This window comes from Sciurus carolinensis, chromosome 16 (genome assembly GCF_902686445.1).
Source record: "Sciurus carolinensis chromosome 16, mSciCar1.2, whole genome shotgun sequence".
Taxonomy (NCBI): Eukaryota; Metazoa; Chordata; class Mammalia; order Rodentia; family Sciuridae; genus Sciurus; species Sciurus carolinensis.
In genome coordinates, this window is record NC_062228.1 from 10,338,195 (window position 1) to 10,351,395 (window position 13,201).

The 13,201-nt window shown below is 37.8% G+C and overlaps 1 protein-coding gene across 1 annotated transcript in view; it reads right to left on the reverse strand.

Moving 5' to 3' along the window:
• The window catches only part of Cntnap4 (contactin associated protein family member 4), a 241,960-nt gene extending 230,391 nt beyond the window's left edge, over positions 1 to 11,569 (reverse strand). Inside the window, exon 1 of the mRNA XM_047529627.1 lies at positions 11,372 to 11,569. Coding sequence (XP_047385583.1) covers positions 11,372 to 11,462 — 91 coding nt within the window. The 5' untranslated portion in view covers positions 11,463 to 11,569. The remainder of the gene's footprint in view (positions 1 to 11,371) is intronic.
• Positions 11,570 to 13,201: the final 1,632 nt, after the last annotated feature.

The window sequence follows — 13,201 nt, forward strand, 5'->3', positions numbered from 1 at the left end:
AAACGCCTTGCATATGTTTATAGACAAGAGTGAGGCAGCTGTGGTGCACTCTCCTTAAAGCTGGTGATGAAAAGAAAAAACAGAGGAGAAAAGTTTTTCCTACCCTCTACAAAGGAGAAAGGTTTTCAAATCAGAAAATGCAAAGTAAAGGCCAACACAGAGGAGGTGAAAGCCAGGGTGGATGGAAGAGCTGAATACTTCCTCCCAGAACATCAGGTGCTTTGCAGAATCCTCCCGAATTGCAAGTCACCAGCAGGAGACTACGGAGATGGAGACGCTGCGGGTGGCTTGGAAGGGGCGGGCTGCTCTGCCTTTACTTTAGGCTCATGGTGTAGGGTTGTCTCCCCATCCACTGAGAGTCCTCAATCTGAAACGATTTGATCTAGTGGCCTATTACATTTGCTGTCAGGGGAGGGGAGAGAGACGAACCGTGAGTCCGTCAGAGAACAAGCGTTCTCACAGACCAGTAGGATGAAGAACTCGACCTAACAAAATGAAAGGTAACACAGGTAAAAACAGTCAAATAAAAGGAGAGCGAAAGCGAATGGTCCTCTAAATAAAACTATCTGTTCATCTCCTCGGATTTTGTTGCTTCAATCTGAAAATCAGAATACCAACCATCCACGGACGTATTTTTTTTCCATACTTACTGATCATCCTCTCTATTCCAGGTACTGGGCTAGGTGGTACAGATAAGAGATCTTACAGTTCTGTAAAGAAGACTTTTTACATATAAAATCCGTTTTGATATCGGGGAGGGAACAGGGGAGCACTCAGGAGCTGTGGATTTCTGCTTTCACAGGTTCCAGGAGGACTTGTAGGGAGGTGACTGAGAACAACCCAGGCAAAGAGAGCAACAGACGCAAAGGCCAAGAGATGGAGGCCAGAGGATGGGGAACTCCAGGAATGAAAGAGAGGAATCGGAGACAAAGGACCCAAGTAGAAAGATGAGTATACACAGAACAGCAAGATGTGGTTGCTGTGCTCATACATCCAAACTCAACATCGGAAAGCCCAACGACGCAACAGAGCACGAGGCAAGGCTAGCCTTTTTAAAATAAAAATTAAAACCTTCCGACTGATTAAACGTATCAATGCATTGCGTCAGGCTTATCTAAAAACACATTAATAGGTGTAGTATTTTAGAATATCGCATGATGTGGAATGAAGTGAACGGAATCGCAGGGAGTGGCGAGGTAGGAGGCGGGACAGCTGCCTCGCCAGCCGTAGGAGCCAAATCAACCCTGGCAATCGCTAACGTGACAGATGTCACAGCCAGATCGTCCTCATATCCAGGAAAATGAAAGAGGAAAATGATCACAGGAGGCTCGATTTTGCTAACTCAGAAAAACAGAGAACTTCCTGGCCTCTTCTTCAGAGAACCTTTCAGCGATTAAGGATGCTACATACATTGCCTTCATGCTAATCTACTTTATGTTGCAATTATACACACACACACACACACACACACACACACACATAAAAGGCAAGCATATAACAAGGCTCCTGAGAAATGGATGTGGTCATTTACAGGGGAACCAGTAAAAAATGAATTTAATCTCAGTTTTACATGTTACACAGAGCAAATTATTGTGAGCGTAATTTTATTTTTAGCACCTAAAAACCTACATCATCTTTTTATTAGCCTACTTTTTCCACTCCTTTAACAGATACTGTTTTTGGTCATGAAGTCTTTTATTCTTATCATATTCCATTTTGTGATAAAGAATACTCCAAGTTTAAGAAACCCAATGCTATCTCCAGTATTTACTCTTTGCCTTCTTAACTGTATCCGAGGTCTTTTCCCAAATCATCTCTGTTTTTTGTTTGTTTGGGGAAAGGCTACACATCTCGTGATACTTACAGGGTGGCGTAATGACGTTTTAGAGGTGCATGAAGCTTTCTTAAAAGGATTGTAATACAGTCTATGTGCTAAAGTACAACAGTTAAAATAAAAACAGAAATCATACACACTGTGGAACCAGAGTCACCTAATTGAGCAGCTTTATAACCTTGCACAGAATTCCCTCACCACCAATTTAGATCAAATTGCTTTTATTTTAGCAATGTTCTCTTAATTAAGTCCTAAACATCTAAAACGTGGTAAATGTAAATATGTATTATAAATCCTTAATTATGAGGATCACTAAGCACTCATGCCACTTTCTGCCTTGGAGATAGATTCCCTTTGTTTAAAATCAGTCAAAATTAAGAGATAAAAGTGAATGATGTGAAAAATGTTCAACTCCGTTTATGATGCCCTTCTCTAGGTACCAGCATCACTTTGTCACATTGTCCTGGAGAGTTGAATCATGTTCCAAGTTGCCCAGTGGCTTCTAAGCCCATATCTCTGCTACCATTTTCTGCCTACAGTCATCTGGTCAGAGACCAGCACTCAGGGACTGACAAGGAGTTGAGTTAAACACCAGGGATCCTACAGTCTTCGTATTATACCCTGGCAAACAAAGAACTTAGAGATCACAAAATGGCAATATTATTTCTTGTGTTTGAGATGAATTTACACTGAATCTAAAAGGACAGTTTGTTGATTGTTAATCCTACACATTATTTTTTGCTGTTGTTGTTTGGAGAGGGGTTATGATATTTATTTTTTTTACATTACACGTAAAAGTTGTATGTGTTTATGGGTAACATGTGATGTTTCAATCGTGCGAATTGTGTGTTGCTCACATCAAGGGAAACATATCTATCTCCATACTCCATTGTAAAAGCTTACTAGAGACAACTGTGGTATGAACGGTAAATAGGAAACAACCTTCTATATCCCAACACTACTTAATTCAAAGTATACAACATAGGAACACTCTTTCCCATTTCCCCTACCAATTCTTACCCCCAACAGCTTCTGATATATGTTGAACACACACACATACACAGCAACTCAATTCTCTTAAAGATTACTTTTGGTTTAATTCTTTCTTCTTCCTGGTCATCTGCTGATCAACAGATTTTAAAAGATAAGTCTTGAAGATCCAATAAATATAGAAAATATACATTTTTGTATATATTACATGTTTATATATACATGTACATACATATGCATATATACATATACACACCTATATGGGTATATGTATATATGCATATGTATGTATATGTGTGCATGTGTATGTGTGTGTATATATATATATATGTAATCCCTTAAAGCAAAGTCATAAGCTTAAAATTTTAACTTTCTCAAATTCTTCAAGAATTCTTCCATTGAATAGAGTAGATGATTGGTTCCTACTGACAGGAAAATACGGGGTTCTCTGTTGTGGGTCAAGAGATTCAAATGTCTATTCAAGTTCAGCCAGGCAATGAACTCCAAAGCTATTATCAATTCCTAGAAGAATTTATCAACATGTTGAGTTTGGATGTGAGATGTCCCCCAACAGCTCACGTATAAGATAGTGCAAGAAGGTTTAGAGGAGAAATTTTGAATTATGAGAGCCTTAACCCATCCCTGAATTAATCCCCTGATGGGATTAACTGAGTGGTAACTGAGGTGGGTAGGGTGAGGCTAGAGGAGGTGGGTCCCTGGGGGCATGACTTCAGGGTATATATTTTGTACCTGGCCCATGGAATCTCTCTCTCTCTGCTTTGTGATCATCATGTGAGCCACTTCCCTTCACCACACCCCTCCTCCATGATGTTCTGCCTCTCCTCAAGCCCCAAGGAACAAATATGGCTGTCTATGGACTGAGACCTCTGAAACCGTGAGCCCCCAAATAAAGTTTTCCTCCTTAAAATTGTTCTTGTCAGGTCTTATAGTCACAGCAGGGAAAAAGCTGACTTTAACAAAGGACATTTAAAACAATCTCTTTAGGTTATGCCTGTAGAGTAAGACAAGAAATAATATTACAGGTTATAGTTTGTCTAAAAATTACATGATAAATGTGATTTAGGAAAGCAGGTGAATTTATATATTTAAATACTGCTTCCAAACTAATATCAACCTATGACCCCATTTGTAAGTACCATAATTGCCAGTAGGGAAGAAATGGTTACAGAAACAAATATGTCTTTTATGATTTAGAAGCACATAATACCTTATTTTAGAGCCCTGCTAAGTAATGAGAGGTACTTAATAAAAAAAAAGTAATTAGAGCTATAGCTATGATACATATCATACCATTTTTCCTTTGTGATTTAAAAACCTTAGAGATGGATTTCATCACTACTCTATTAAATACTTACGGCATTAAAAAATTTTATAGTTACTAATTTTGAACTACTTAAAATGTCAAACGTCTTCAGGCTTCACTCACTTTTCCAATGATTACATTGGAATGACTCATTAACTGTAATATAAACAGGCTCATTTTTACCTCCTGTTATGCTATTTCCCCAATTTTATTACCAGAGTACCACTTTCCCATGAACCATGACAAAAATGCATTTTGAAAGTGGGGGAAAAACAAATTCTTCCTTTTCCAAATACCAACAGAAGTAATCATGGATGGTAACTTGCAATGGAGTTTGCATGTACATTCTTATTATCATTACGTGACTTCGTAGTGGTAGGTACCATGTACATGAATACCTTGATAAAAGAATTTGGGGCAAAAACTTTGTCCTTAAAAGTCAACTGGGAAATACATACTGTATCTTTCCTGGTGCAATAACACATTGGAAGCAGTCTTAACCAGCACAGAGCCACCAGCCCCTGGACTGATGAGCACTTCGCAGAGACTAAGATCTTAGGTTAAGAACAAGGAAGGCAGGTTCCAGACATCAAGTGCATATAAACACATATATGTGGGCATGTGTTCATGCATTCATACTTAGTTAAAACACATAGTCAGTGGTATTCTTACAATTCACTGAAGCAATTTGAACGATGAAATCTGACAAAGATTCTCCCCCAAACTATTAAGAAGCCAATCCAACAAATAACAACCATCCTTTTTATTCAGAAATGCAATTTATCATAACTTAGAGCTGTAGGTAAACTATTATTCCTCAAGAAATTTAGATCTTAAAATCCTTCAAAATCTACTTAATACACTGTTCATCTTAAGGGTAAATTCTCTCATGTCAAAATATTCAGTTCACTGGGAAGTTCATTCTTCCTAGAAGAAAACTTTCAGTAACCAACATATCATCTCTTAACATCCCATAATTTTTATCTGCATATAGTTTGAGGCATTTCTAAGATTTTTCTTTTTAAAATGAGAAAAATCCAGCTAATCTTAGAGTTTGATATTTCAATTCAAAACCTGTTTTTGAAAATCTGTTTGCTAAAGAGTTTCTACAGGTTTCTAACTGACATATCCATTAAAACAATCACTCATATGTTCCAAGTTCCCTCAATCAGCAGCAACAATACACACTCAGCTCATTTCACCTCATAAATGTGTTAATTCAGGAAACTCCTATTTTAAGTATGTATTCTATAATGGGTCAGCCCTTCTCTATCATATTAGTTAACTTGAAAACTAGCCATATTCCAGATAAATACTAAACAAGTTAATGAGGCCAAAATTTTTGAATCAATAAGAATGAAATAAAAAAAAGTAAGCCATAAGCAATCACTGTAATTGTAAGCCATTGGAAAATATCAAATTGAAGTCTGCATTATTTAATATTTCATCAAAAATGTTCTGCTACCAGAATAAATGTGGTAGCAGAAATACCTGAGGTTTATGTAACAAAGTTGGATACGTATTTCTTGTTCTTCCCATTGTTTTCAGAGGCTGGATCATTCTGTAAACTTTCAATCAGTAAGGAGGAAAGGAAAAGGTGTTTAAAAGGACAGTGAAGGATTTCTTAGATAACTTAGGACTAATTGGCAAACTATAGGTCAAGTGATACATTAGTTGACAATAGTCAGTGCCCAATGTTCATTAATCTGAAGTAAAAGAGATTTGAATTCTAAGCATAGTATCAAATTGAGAAATAGGTATTGTAAAGTCAGACTGATATTGTAAGAGGAAAATAAGTTCAAAGTCATGCAATGCCTATGTCACTATCCCTAATTCTCTGTTCACATCATGATTCTTATTGACACACAGACTAAGGCACATTTTAGTACATTTCATGAGGCTGCGATTTTCTTTGATTTGGAAATTGGTCTTTTTATGAGACTTAGAAATCTTTATTTGGAGCTGAACTGTTGAAGTATTATAATAAAAAATAAACTTTTAACATATGGCCATTTGTTTTGAAAAGAATGCTAAGATGATATTTCAATGAATACCCTAACAATAGTATAACCTATCACATTTTAACTTACATTAAAAAAAAAAAACATAGTGTAATGTAAATAAAATGAATTCAATGATCAGGTTTTAGATATCAAAAATAAATACATAAGTCTCCAATTTAAAAAATAATGAATAAGTAGAAGGAAGACCAATAAAGTAGAGAAAGGGGCACAGAGGGAGGGGGAGGGAGATAAAGTAGAAGTTCCAGGGTCTGAAATGGAGCAAATTATATTCCATGCATGTATTAGTATGTCAAAATGAATCTACTGTTATGTTTAAATACAGTGTATCGATAGAAACATTTTAAAAAGTAAATACAACTCCAAATGGATAAGGTATTTACATACAAATTAATTATACTAGCATGAGAAGGTGAGAGACACTTGCTTAATTATTGTGAATTCTCAGTAGGTAGTGCTTAAATGAAAATCTATTTTTCAATTTGTTCTAGAAATCTTGCCAATTTCAGTGTTCTTAGGAAGCTACCCCTTTAAAAATCATAGAAGCACAAACACTCTTCAAACACGAACATTTCCCTCATTGAATTATTTGATTCCAAAAGTTAAGTTCCTGATTAATATAATGTGGAATATTTTACACTCATGAAAATGTAAATTTATAGAATTTTCATTCTAGATATCTAAGAGGCAAATGTTCATATGCTATTTGAAACATCCTATACTATAATCCTTTTTAAGGATTACTTAAAAAGCCCCATGACCAACCAAAACTGCTAATATTTTACAAATAAATATAAATAATGCATATTCATTGAAAAACAAGATTTTTGAACAACCAAGTATTTAAGGAGAACCATGAGGAAAATATTAGCTTGAAGGTTTCTTCTATTATAACTCCTAGAAATATTATCATTACCTTCAGGACCACAACTCTGTGGAAGGCATTTTTGTGCTAAATGATTGACTAAATGTTATCATAGTGTAATGTATAAATTACATTATGTAATATTTAAGTCAGAGGTCAATGAATACTTTCTATAAAGGCCCAGATAGTAAAGAATATCACATAGGTACTTACAGAACAAGAGTTAAAACAATTTTAACAAAATTTTATTTATAAAATTCAAAATATAATAATATTCCAATGCAAATTTTTCTCATGCATGTCTACAAATCAAGAGATGATGAAAATTTGAATTGTGCATAGTATTTTATACCATGAACAATTCTCATTTATTATTTATTTATTTATTTATTTATTTATTTGGCTAAAAATGTAAAAAGAAAAATTCTTAGTTCATAGACAATACAAAAACAGGCATCAGAGCAGATTTGATTCCTGGACCATAGTTTACCCATGTCTGAGCCAAATATCACATTAACTTACAGCTGATGTTATATAATTCTAATAATTTGCTTTCATTGAAGAAGTCAATTTAATCTGGATATACAGATTGGCTCCAAGAGAAGAATTGTTTGTATATGATATAAATTCCAAAAAATAATTTCAGAAGAAAACCATAATGGTTATTACTTTAAGCACTAGGTAGCATTGGAAGTCATGTCTGATCCCTGGGTTAGTTTATGAGCTATGTCACCTCAGAGTTAAAAGTCGCCTTTAACAAACACAAGTTGGGATGGATGCAGTAAATGCAGAGAACACACCACGTGGATGAAAATAAAGCACCATTGCTAGTAGAAAACTGAGCCACAGTGCACACTAGTCATTTATATCCAAGGTTAGCCATTTAGGCACTGCATCGTAGAATTATATTTTGCCCATACTTCATTATCGTTTTCTAGCTATTTTTTGGCCATAGAAATGAATTTGGGGGAGAGGAAGAAAGGGAAAGTTTCAAGGTTGAGTTTTAGCTTTGAGGATCCATCCTGTTGTATGTGGGTTCATGAGAAAGCCCAGGAGAGATCTACTCAGGTGATCACCTTCATCAATTACTGATTTTATTACATTTTTAGTACTTCCTTCAGAGTAGATAGCAACTCTATCCTTTATTCCAATTAGAAGAAAGAACACAGTGAGAAGCTAACTTCTAATTAAGTCATTGGTAAGCCACTTGATGAACATCAATTCTTCTCAGGTAAAGCCAAAGAGCCGTCATTACATAATCTACAAGGGTAAAACTAAAAGCGGGACTCCTGTTAGCCATACTACCTATACCTGCTCTTTCTTTTATGGTGAGGGGTCGCCTTCCCCAACACAGTCTTGATATTCAGAGACAGCAGATCCTTAAGAGCGAGTATAAAATAAAGAGATAGCCTCCCTTTCTTCATGTGTGTCTCTTAGTACGAAGTGAAGAAAATTAGAGACAGTGTAGCTTCTCACAGATCAAACCTTTCTACCAGGATCTGACTTTACCCTATCATGGAAGGGACACCTCATATAAAAACAAACAGAGAGAAAAATCTTGGGGCTCATTCAACTGCTTTTGAAATGTTTGGTGGGACACCAGTTGGCAAAGAATATGATCCATTCACTGTGTTTCATCCTTACGCATGAGAGTACTTATCAGGGCCACCAAAAGTATACAAGCACATGGGTCTAAGTTTATACATATTTAGATCTACATATACTCACAAGAGCATATTATGGTGTGTGTTTACATAGAATCTTTCTAATATAAAGTTTCCCAGATGATTAATTGGATCAATTAATATTCAAATTAAAGTACACCTAATCCTATGTTTACAGAGTCCCTTGTGAAAGCATTCATATTGGCCTGACTCAGTGGATGACAGATTTTTTTCTCCTGGTAAATCAACTGTAAATAAAGAGGAAAAGGTCTGTATTTGCCTAAGAGACAGACCTTTTATTTTCTTTATTTATATTCAGTCCTGTCTTTAATATTAGTGTTCATGATGGATTCACTTTTTACTAATACGTGGTCTGGTCCAGAAGAATGATTAGAGCTATTAGAACATTTTTAAACACATGCTAGTTGATGGTTGCTCATTCTTTCACCAACTTCCAACTTGCTCATAAACATACAGACTTATTCTTCCAAGAAGGATAAAACACATGGTCTACTTTCCACTGTGACCTGGCAACAAGTGGATCTTGCTTCTTCCACAAAACAAATCCTTCCCAAATACTGAATTAATAAAATAGAAATTAGGAAATGAAATATTTTCTTTTATATGCAGCTGCAAATCACATTACCCACATAGTAACAAGAAATTACAAAATGCAACTTAAAAATTACATGAAGGCATTTAATGACATTTTTGACACTTGAAGAACAGTCCAGTCAACTCTTGACAGATATGCCAACCAAGAACTCCAACTTTATTGTTTGAATGTTCCTGGGAATTTAAATTGTATAGGTTCTCTAAGTTCAGCCAATGTTAAGGAGAGCCTGAAGAAACCAAGGCTGAATGAATACAGAACCAGGATTGAGATTTTAAGTGTCAGCAAGAGGCCCAGCCAGAGCCACGCAGACTGGAACATTGAGCTCTCAGATCTCAGCACCCCACCTTTCCTTTACTGAGAAGATACACTACAAAAGAAAGCTCTTCAATGCTGATCTGCTCCTTATACTTTTCACAGGCTTCTAGAACACAAACAAACAACCAGCAACCCAATTAATCCTCTTAATATACTGCAAACCCAACTAGAGGCAGCATGTTGGAAAAGCATGCTGTGTTAGGCCAGCATTAAGCTCTGCTCCTTTTGAGGGAATGATCCTTGCAATGTGCTGCATATTGTAAGAGTGACCTCTAGTGCTTCCTTTTTGGTTGAACTTCAGCATGCCTTTTCCACAGAACTTCACTTGTGTGTGAGTGTCTGTGTTGTCTGTTGGTGGGTGGGTTGCAACGTTTATCAACAGCTGTACCATTGCAGGATTCCAAGATTTTGATGAGGAGAAGTGATGGGAATTTCCTTGGCTTCATGGGATTCCTGCAAACCCCATTTAAAACTGAATCTGGAACACAGGGCAGCACCTGGAGTGAAGTTCTCTCCTTAGAGAGTGACAGATGCACCATGAGGTTAAATGAGCTTCTACGAATGGAAACACAAGATCACAGTCGCCATGCCGTGGAGATGGACAGTTGACTAGGGATGGTGAGTTTGTAATGTTTTCCTCACAGGAGAGCCCTGAGTGAAGTCAAATGACATGCCACCAAATGTCAGCTTGCTGGCTTCAGCACCCCAACCCTGTATTGGTAGTGGCACAGGAGCACCATAAATTCCTTAAGAGGCCTCATAGCCCTTTATTGAAAAGCAAATCAGTAAATGGGCTTTTCCTTTAAAATTCAAGAAATAAAAAGTTGAATTTCTTGAACTTGTTTTTCATTCATTGTGGAGGGGGAGATCCTCCCATTTCGAGAATTTAAACCAAATATAACTTTTTAAAAACTTTTTTTTTAAATCTCTAATAACACATGCATGAAGGGAGTCTGCCAAATTATTTGGGGTGATATTTTAAATTAGAAACAAGGTTGTCACAAATCTTCCCTGAATCAATTAACTCAGAATCAGAATATTCAATCACAAATTTATGAAGTAGAAAATCCAACCACTAAAGAACACTACTTTTGAAAAAATCACCTGAATGCTTTTTCTTTCAGCCGAATGTAGGGATCAGCCCTGTCTCAGGAGTGCTCCAAGTCTCCTTGTCTAAGCAGCGAGGACACAGCTCTTATACCAAGGTTTGCCTTCGCCAGTCCTGCCTGCTCCCGAAGTCTGCAGTACATTTCAGTTATTAGCCTGCATCATTTTAAAGATGCAGCCAGCTACTAGTCTGCCAAATTGCAAACTTCAGAAATCTAAGCTAATGCAGCATAACGCAAAGTCTGCCAGTTGTTTCATGTTAGACATAATTCCAATAAAATTTAGTAATCCTAAAGAAAGGAAGAAATGAAGACATTCGCAGGCGATTCCCTGGTTAAGATGCTAATTTAATGTTTTACTAGAACTTGAGCATTCTCAATGAATATTCAAAGACAAGAGAGTAAGATCCTGCTCGTAGACAAAAAGAAAGATCACACTTTGCATATTCTGACCAGATCAAGAGGAAAGATGAGCATAAACCCAGTCATATTTGCAGGATTTTTAAATGATGCTTCATCATTGAGAGCAATATGCTCTGCAGCAATCTCAGGAGCAAATCATAGTCATAAAAACAATAGAATCAAAGTTTTGCAGGGAGCCCCCCTGCAAGTTTTAAATCATTTGCTGTTACTTACAAGAATTCCCAGCTTCCACTCTGCTCCAATTGTGAGTAGATAACAGAAGCAGCATCTTGAGGACGGCTCCAGGGGCAGACCCCATGTTCATATTGACTGAGCTCCCCCAAAAGATCCTGAGTGGTTCCACCAGCGCTTGAGTCCAGCTCTCAGTCCCTCTCCCGGCTCTGACTGGATCTTCGTATCTCCAGGTCTCGCTTTCTGTCTCTCCCTCTCTCTCCTCCCTCCCTCCCTTCTCTCTTATCTCCCTCCCTCTTTTCTCCTCTCTCTCTCTCTCTCTCTCTCTCTCTCTCTCTCTCCCTCTCTCTCTCTCTCTCTCTCTCTCTCTCTCTCTGCCTGCCTCCCTCCCTCACACACACAGCCCTGACTCCTCACTGAAAAGCACCCAGCATCTTTTCTAACACGCATCCACACCAACGAAGCCACGCCCACTCCTGGCAGCAGCGGTCCCTGAAATTGGCAGCAGCGTCCTTCCTCCCATCCCTCCTGGAACCCAGCAGCGCTCAGAGCTCAGCCACGCGCTGCGGGTGATGAAAGCGGACCCAGAGGCCTCCTGCTCGTGGGCCTCCTCGGGGGCTCCCTCCCCTCCCCTCTATTCTCCAATAATCCTTAACCCTTTTTTCCCTACTGGCGGTGGGGGTGGAGGAGGAGGCCAGGCGGTGGAGCCTTCTGATTTTCTGGAGGTCTCCTATTTGACAGGTGCCAGCCAACCTACTGAGCTATTCCTGATTATCCGGGAGTGCATCCAGGTAAAAACTGCATTATGTTTCAAAACAAAAGCATAAAATAAGGCAGAAATAACTAAGCAACCTTGGGAAGTTGTAGCTAAAACTGTCCTTGGGGAAAATACTTGCTTTTGTTTCTCTCTGTTTCTATAAAACTATCCTCTTCGGTTTTGGTGCCAGGAATTTATTATGGAAATTCCTCACATGGGAACAAACACTCCTGCTTGGCAGATATTTCAAATCATCTGGTAATAGTCTACAAGAAATTAACATTTCTTATTTTAGTTAGTGCTTCAGGAATACAAATCTACCAATGAAATGCACTGGGTAGATTTATTTTGATATGAGCATCTTGCTGTGAATGCACAGTCACACTCACAATCCGATTCTTTAGCAGCAATTCCCAGGAGGCCCCAAATGGCACATGATGGAACAGTGAATAAGGGACACCCCCACAAACACACACACCCCAACACTGAACAATGCAAAGATGTAACTCAGGTGGTTTAAAAGAGAGAAGACTAGAGTTGACTTCAGAAGATCAATGACTACAGAGAAATTACTCTTCTAATGGCTACTTTATGAATAGTACTTCTTAAACAGAATATTCAAATATTTAAACAAGGAAGTTAAGATCATATAATGAGGAGCATGTTTCTGATGGTATCAGAAAAAATAAATAATCTCTTTAAAATAAGTGTCAAGATGTTTCACTGGTACTGTGCTGGATTTTATCAGGATGGGAGTCTTGGAGTCCTTACACCTCTTGGTGATTGCAGATTGGAGCAGACCTAAGTTAGCACCCGCACGCTTGCTAGGGAATGAATTAAAGCCAGGGGGTCGACAGCAGCATCCACAAAAGCTAAGCATATGTGTTTACCTCTGGGCTGCAAAACAAAGCAGAGTGGTGATTTTTGCTTTTCCTGTGTTGCCAATGAGAAAACAAGAACGCAGAACATAAATGACTTGAAAAGATCACAGCGTGAGTAAGCACTGAAGTTGGACTTCATTTTTCTGACTCCGGTTTTACTGGTCTCACCCGAGGACTTGTCCTGAGATCTGAGTTCAGGTGTTCTCCACCTCCCTGCCTCCAGTCAGGGGCAGC